Raw genomic sequence first — 7705 nt, 5'->3', positions numbered from 1 at the left:
TTAATCTAGTATATGAATAATAATTATCTTATTTTTAAAATAAGCTCGTGTAATTAAATAATTATACAATTTTGATGAAAAGGTACGTATTATCAAAAATAATAACACAATAATGCATTATGTTTAAAACAAAATAAATTAAATAAAGTTCAATTGCGTACCCTTTTGTGAAAATTCTAGAGTGGAAACTGCATGCTAAGGACGGTGTAGATGTATTCAAACTGTCAACACTGTCAGAAAACGGGTGCATTGAAATGTGCAAGAAACGCCCGAAAAATCAATCGACAATAGCGAACAATTAAAAGAGTGTACATATGGTAAAGAAAGGAGTCGAAGAATTCTCAGAAAACAATAAACATTCAAACGTGTTTGGATAATGTATTGTTGTAAAGTTTCAGGGAAAAACTTACCAGCCTCCAAGATCTCGAGATCCAGGTTCCCACTCCGACTATGACTGATACTACTGCTGCAAGCATTGTAACTGGACCTGTGGGATTCCTCCATCGCGCGGGAGGCACTACGTTTGAACTGTTCCAAAAAGCTGTCTATTTGATTTTCAATGCTGGTTGGCGAGCTGGCCATCTTTTTGCGCGCCACTCCTCAGCGGACGTCAACGTGCTGGAGATGGAAACGAAAGTTGATCTCATGGGTGTGCAGTTTTCCGGCAGCCACGACGAATTCGATCTAAGGGGGTTAGCTACATTTTACGGTGTCGTACTGACTGCTACTCCAAGATTAGAAGGATTATAGCACACGAGCGAACGAATCGCTACAATTTCGTCCACTGCCGTACCTTCTCCCGCTACACGATGCATGTTTGTTTGTCGTCGAGGAACGCCCGGAACTGAAACGACGCATCGGCTACCGCAGTGTTTTCGCGGCAGGTGTCGCGAACGGCTGTAAAATTCGCGCGCATGGATTATTAGATGCTATTCCATTGCGCTTGTCATAACAACACCTGGTTTTCATTTCGATTTATTTGCCTAGGTAAGTGATCGACTGAATGCTCTTTTATTAAACATCTTTTTATTCAATTTCTATTTCCTTCAAACTACCGTACACACAGATTTGTCTATGGAATATTTAAAATAATGCCATCAAATGTTTAGAAACATATTATTAAATAATTTGAATGATTTGTTAAATATATAATTATTGTATAAAATCTAGCTCCTATCTGTCATATGGAATTTAACTTCCTCATAGATAAAATATATAATATTCATTTTTTGTATATAATTTCAAGAAAGAAATATTTAATTACTCAGAGTACTTTATCACTACAAAATTAAGAGTTGAATGCCATTTAAGAATATAAGAATATAAGAAGAGCTAAGGATAGCGTCTAAAATATTAAAATGAAAAATGTTCACTATTGTGGAGTCTATTATGTATCTTGTTCGTGGCAGTGCTTGCAGAATCTACGGTCGATAATGCAGATCAGGTAGTAGCTAGTATTAAAGGAGGGGAGAGCGCCGCGGTATGGAAGGAGGGTCGCGAGTCGTCACTCGTGTTGTAGCGCTGATGAAGTGCGTACGACTTCTTGTCAGTTGTGCGGGCATCGGCAAGTATTAAGTGTATAAAATCTGTCCATCGAAAAAGAAACAAAGTTTCTTTGCAACAATGAGTGGTAAGTCCGAGCCATACGATATATACGTCTCTATTTTTTTATATTCTTTTGCGCATCGTGTCCGAAGGTTACGTTTATTGAGATTTCATTTGGGGTGTGTGATAACGTTGCCGGTAACCGGTCTTGACCCAATGACCTTCATACGAATTATATCTTCCATAGACAACGAGCAAATAACCTCTTAAAGTGTGAAAACGTGCACATATGTATTCCACTATCGGTTGAGTGATTTGTTGTTCGCATATGAAAAAACATTCCTTCGTAATATATTGCCACCTACTGTTGCAAACTAGAAAGATGTTAGTCGGCTCTGATTGGCTCTAGTGCAGTAGGACTACCTTCGCGGGTAAATACATAAAGACGACATACACGTATTTCCCTAATTGGCCGAAGGGTCATATCTACTTAGTCCACGCTTGTAGGCAACGCGTAACAAAGAAAGTGATCAAAACGTATCAGAACTGAGTGGGATAGAATGATAGCGAGTGCCGAAATTGCGAAGCATTGTCGTAGGCACAGATTTTTATTTTTTAATTACACGGCAAAACATTAAAAACCTGCTAACTTTACGTCAGTTTATGGTACTTTTATCTTTTCATGCTTATACATATTAAGAATATGTTCAATTTCATGAGACATAAATGGAAACAATCATATTAGTAGGATTTCCGTATTCTTCGTGGATATTGGAATCCTACTACTATGTCAGCGTGGGTCATGTTTCGGGGCTTCGAAAGCGTCAGGAGTGGGAATAGGCGGACTGAACCAAATCTCTCCTTGCCCCTGTAACAGCCCGACTGACATCTTTCTAGCTCCCAATAGTACGTGATACAGTGTTCCCCGGATCAGTGTAACGGCGTTCAGGACCGCGAAGTTACACTAACCGGGGTAAGGGAAGTTGTCATCACGTTCTGGAGCACGATATTTATGAGCGTCACTTGAGTAGGGATACTCTGAGAAAGAGCGAGATAGGGCATCGGTCAGGTTTTCCGCGACCGGCGACGATCAAGCATTTATCGATAGGGATGAGTCATCATATAATGAAAATTAAAAATGTTCATATATGTATTACAAATTAACAGGTGAAGTTTTTCCACTGAAAACGAGTTTAAACACGATCTCATTCGGTTCATTCGTTATTCAAATTTTGCGTAAGGTGAATTTGATAGTTGGAATGTCTCTGATACTGCTTGAAGTGAAAAATATTTAGGTATTATTTTATTTCGAAATGTCGTAAGCATATTAAAATATAAATACATTTTATTGCAAATAAATATCCTTATTGAAAGACATATATTATTATTGAAATAACAAATAGTCAGAATGAGATCGTGCTTGTACTCATTTCAATTGAAAAAACTTCATCTATCTATTAATTGTATTCTCATGAATGTAACATGAAAAACAAAAAATTTTTGATTTCCGTTATAGGATGACCCACTCCTTACACTTATCTTATCTTTCTCAGTAGCCAGCCGCCAGCCGCACGACTGCAGGGACTCGCTCCGGCAAAGCGAGGTGGGGATATGAATTTTACACTGTTCGGGGCGAAAAATGTTACACTAATCCGGGGAACACTGTATATGTATGTTCGCCTCGTTTTAATTTATTTCGCGAAAATTGGTCAAATTCGCGCTCGGCTGTGTGGTATTTCCTTCGAGCGCATGCGCGAAAGTTTTTTGATAGGAACTTGGCGCGAATTTGATATTCTGCGTTACAAGTGTTAGTTATAACTACTTTATTTCATTAAACGTATTTTACTTAGTTAAATTCTGCGATTGATTGTAAAAGTTCGATCTTTGCGCACAAGCGCGAAATTTTATTCTCGTGAGCATAATTGAGCGTCCATATTTGAAGTTTTAACATGATACACCTTTTAAAATTAGAATTGTGGAAGTCATAATATTTTTTGTTTCATAATTTAAAGGAAATGTATGATATGCAATTAAATTTTGTCAGATTAAGGTGCTAAAAACCGGAAGTAGTACCTTACGAAGAATGAAACTGTTTTTTATACTATGAATTTATTGAAATACACATTGACTCGATGCATAGAATCATAGAAATTTTGCGTTCAGTTTTTTTTTTTCGTATTAGACGCAAGATTCCTTCTACATAAAATAAGATAACTGTCGACGGTATTCCTACAGTTTATTCTTAGCAGTCTGGGGGAGAAATTGCGGCTCTTTGCCAAACCTCCTCTATCCCTTTATATTTATTTTGAACCTGGTAAAATTGCTTCGACTTCATGAAAAATTTCCTACTCATGTCATTTTATTTATACATATATACATACATACGTACATACATACATGTATATCTAAATCTAATATCTTTTCGGTGCACACGTACCTGCGTGCCAAAAAGGTTGATTATATTTCTCACGTATGTCTGTCTACGTTTTATTGTAAATATTTATTTCCAGCTTTAATTACCCGTAATCCATGTACATTACCTAATTGAAGATTTCCGTAATCGTGGATTACTTAACGTTATTACAGCGATGATATTAATATGTTTATTGATCGACATGTCACGATGATGTAACAGCTGCCCGCGATATATTCATAAGGAATCTTCATTCACGAGGAATTGAAACAGAGCAAAAAAAATAAGAAATTTTCGTATTGATCATGTAATTTTACACGATATTCTTCTTTTCCCTCGTTTGAAATTTACTTCTTACACGAAATCATACGATGTACAGTTGGTGGAAGAAATACAGCGAGTTTGTAAGATCGGTAAAGCGTCGAAGTTTACATGTTCGATCATATCGGCAGAAACTTGAGAAGATAAAAACTCGCAACTTTAGTCATCAATCGTGAAGTATGCCTTAGCTTTGATTCATATAAATGCATGTCGACACTGAATGTCACTACATTAATCCGTGCCACTATACTTAATACTTTAATTTACGATCACTATATTTCTTCCACCGACTATACTCGATCTGTTTCGAAAATTAACTTTCTCACCCTACAGAAGAATATGGTAATAGAATTGCCATGTATAGTTAAAACGAGTACCTAGAAACGTTGCATTGTGAAACGGAAGCTCGGATCGTTAAGTTCATTGTACCGCGATTGACTGGCGAAATAGCCGTGCACTATTTTTATATAGGTTCAGTCTTGACCTTCGTCTGTAGGCTGGGCCCGGAATTCTAGTTTGCAGCATTCGTCTAGACGAGGAGCGCCGCGTGGACTACACTGTACCTCTTTATAGAACGGATTCCTAATTAAACGCGAGACCATTCTGTTCCTTTTTTTCTCCACGTCTTAATTCTACTTTGCCCGGAATAGTCGCGAAACGGCCGTGATTGTGGCTAATCTGGTGGCCAGTCAACCTTCGTTCTTGAATTGTTCGAAAAGCGAGAACGAAGGAAAGATTTGGTGGGTATAAAATTAGAGCTAACTATAATCAAGGGAAAATGTGACTAATCTGTAGAGAAAGGATTTTGTATATGTAAAGTTAGAAGGTAGAAGGTATGAATTACTTTTAGTGAAGCTTTTGGTAGATATTACAGAGGTAGAGCTGACTGTAGTTGCAATATATTGTTATTATTATTTAAGAAAACTGAGATGATGAAAGAGATGGTTGGTAAATGTACAGATACAGTTAATTGTATTTATGTATGGATATAGATACCATGAAGGCTGTTTGAAGTAAGCTAAACTCGTCTCGAACTTTCTTTCCCGTGTGCATATCCCGAACTGGTCGGCGTAGAATTTCACGACGGCACATCCGCATAACTGTCGTGGCAGATAAAGTTTATAAAATTAGATCTAGACAATGGACACTCCGTTAGCCCTTGCGGCTGCTAAATTCGATAATTGGAATCCTCTTTCGCACGCCTATTACCTTATGTTCTTCGTTAGGAAGGCACTTATAGAGGAAGCTGTAGAAACATGAGAGATGCTCGTTCAAAAGAAATTCGATACCTTAGAATTAGCAAAATCTATCTTAAATCTTTAACCATTAAAAGTATAGAATAAATTATGCATATGTAGCTAGGGAAGTTACTTTATTTAAAAAAAATTCTAAACCTTACCAAATCTTTGATAACTATAGAAATAATTACAGGAACTTGAGGAAGTTCATTGCCTTAGAGAAAAGGAACCTCTGTTTGTAGAAAGTTCAATTCTCGTATTTCCTTAGATTCTTAATCACAAAGTTACAATATTCTCCTCAATATAAAAATTCAGGGAAGTTTAGCGATTTAGGGGGTAAATAAAAATGTAAGTTTAGATAATCTCTGATATCGTTGCAAAGAATTGCACTTCCAAATCTCGATCACGTCGAGGGATCATCTCCGCCGACGTCCCCAGGGTGAGAGAGGAGGATAAGCGGCGAACAACAATGGTTATTCGCGTCCGCGAGCACGCGGAGAAAGTGTCGATCCGTAGACGTGCCTGTGTATGATCGTATAAGGAAATCTGGTCAGACCTGGGAGACAAGTGCTTGACCTAAGGCAACGTATATGAATGCATTTTGTACAAACGCGAGGCTGGGTTGCTATTATAAGCTGGTCGGCTTGTATAAATATAAACCTGTGTGGCACAACGACGCCGGCACTCTGCCTCTCGGGTTTCGTCTGCGTATTACAATATGCGAGAAGCCGGAGCACCGCGTTTCTCATAGCCAAGATAAATGTTTTGCGTATTTCTTTCTTTTTTTTAACACGCGCGTTCGTATACACTCTGTGAGAATATGAGATTTATACATGAATCTCAGCCTCTGCAAAAATCAAGATTCCTCTCGAGATCGACAAGCCCCTTCCGGTCAATTTGCATCAGCCTGTGATTAAATAATACGAAATAAACTGAATGAATTGCGGCAATTTTCGTTTAATTTTAAGGAGGACGAAACAGCTACCGAGTTCTCTCAGGTTTGATCAGTACTGTACAGAGATGAAAGTCAGCTAACGGAGGGAATGCGGGTTTGATTGGTTATAGTGTAATAGGCCCACCTTTTCTTATATAATTATAAAGACAGAGCACATGTATTTTTGTTATGCGTCGAAATGGTCATATCTACAAATCGGATCGTATTGCATCGCGTGACGGGGAGAGCGAACGAGGCGTATCGAAGCTAAGTGAGTTAGAACGATCCAACGAACTTTGAAGCATTAGCATACTGCGGTTTTCTGTATCCGCGATAGGTTTTGGAACGTATTACTTGCCGATACGGAGATTCTACTATGTACCTATGTCCAGCATGTGCCGCCAAAAACCTTAAGGTGGCTGCTTTGGGAGGGTCACAGACGGAGCGAGCAGAGTACCCCTCTTGCCCCTTTGCTGTCCCGCTAGCTATCGCCTCATTTCTGCACAGTACTTGCTTATTTATTCTCAGGCCGATGATAGAGTATCAAGTGTACTAATGCGTTAGTATGCCTGGTATGTATTCTTGAGTTATCGTACGAGCATGGTACTTGAGACCACTGAAGAATGTGTCTTGGAGATACGAAATAAATATCGATGATGAAGAAAGTATTTAACAGTATAATGATATTTTTAGTTAATCTTGACGCGCAACTTAAGTGATGATTCTTTATTAACCTTTAATTACACCCAAGTTGTCTTGTTTGTTGGATATTTTGTTACGTTCTTAGCTTCGCTACTCAGCCGTTAAGAACATTTGTTCAATTGATTATGAAAATAAATATGATTCTTCCTCCGATAGAAATAGAATAACATACCTATAAAAAGTAAATAAATTTGATGATAAATATATTTTAATTTTTATTTTTTATTGTTTACAAAATTATTTAGTACCAGTTTTATCGAGGAACGGTAGTATTCTGCAAAAGAATCGCGTACGTAGTTAGGTCATTTTGTATCACGTCCCTAATTAAGGGTTAAAAAGATATATTTCTTTAAATACACATCGTATTATCGTAACGTGACTTAAGATCACGCGAAATCTAACTGGTAAATTCGATATTTCCGAAGACACAGGCGACTTGTATATCACCGACACAAATAATTGCGGTGAACGGCGCGAAGATTCGATGCGATCCAACGCGTTATGTTTCGGAGAACACCGGTAGCAGAAATCCGAGCTTTTCTCCCATATCTA

General features: G+C 37.8%; 2 protein-coding genes across 2 annotated transcripts in view; one reads left to right on the top strand and one right to left on the bottom strand.

Moving 5' to 3' along the window:
- LOC108575924 (guanine nucleotide exchange factor DBS-like) overlaps positions 1-826 on the bottom strand; it is an 11198-nt gene extending 10372 nt beyond the window's left edge. The window contains exon 1 of the mRNA XM_017938863.1: positions 411-826. Coding sequence (XP_017794352.1) covers positions 411-582 — 172 coding nt within the window. The 5' untranslated portion in view covers positions 583-826. The remainder of the gene's footprint in view (positions 1-410) is intronic.
- Positions 827-1529: 703 nt separating this feature from the next.
- Positions 1530-7705, top strand: part of LOC108575920 — a 16797-nt gene continuing 10621 nt past the window's right edge. Inside the window, exon 1 of the mRNA XM_017938854.1 lies at positions 1530-1630. Within this exon, the coding sequence (XP_017794343.1) occupies positions 1624-1630 (7 nt within the window). The 5' untranslated portion in view covers positions 1530-1623. The remainder of the gene's footprint in view (positions 1631-7705) is intronic.

This window comes from Habropoda laboriosa, unplaced genomic scaffold (assembly GCF_001263275.1).
Source record: "Habropoda laboriosa isolate 0110345459 unplaced genomic scaffold, ASM126327v1 scaffold336, whole genome shotgun sequence".
NCBI lineage: Eukaryota > Metazoa > Arthropoda > Insecta > Hymenoptera > Apidae > Habropoda > Habropoda laboriosa.
Note: the sequence above shows the minus strand (reverse complement) of the source record. Positions and strands in the feature narration are given on the sequence as shown.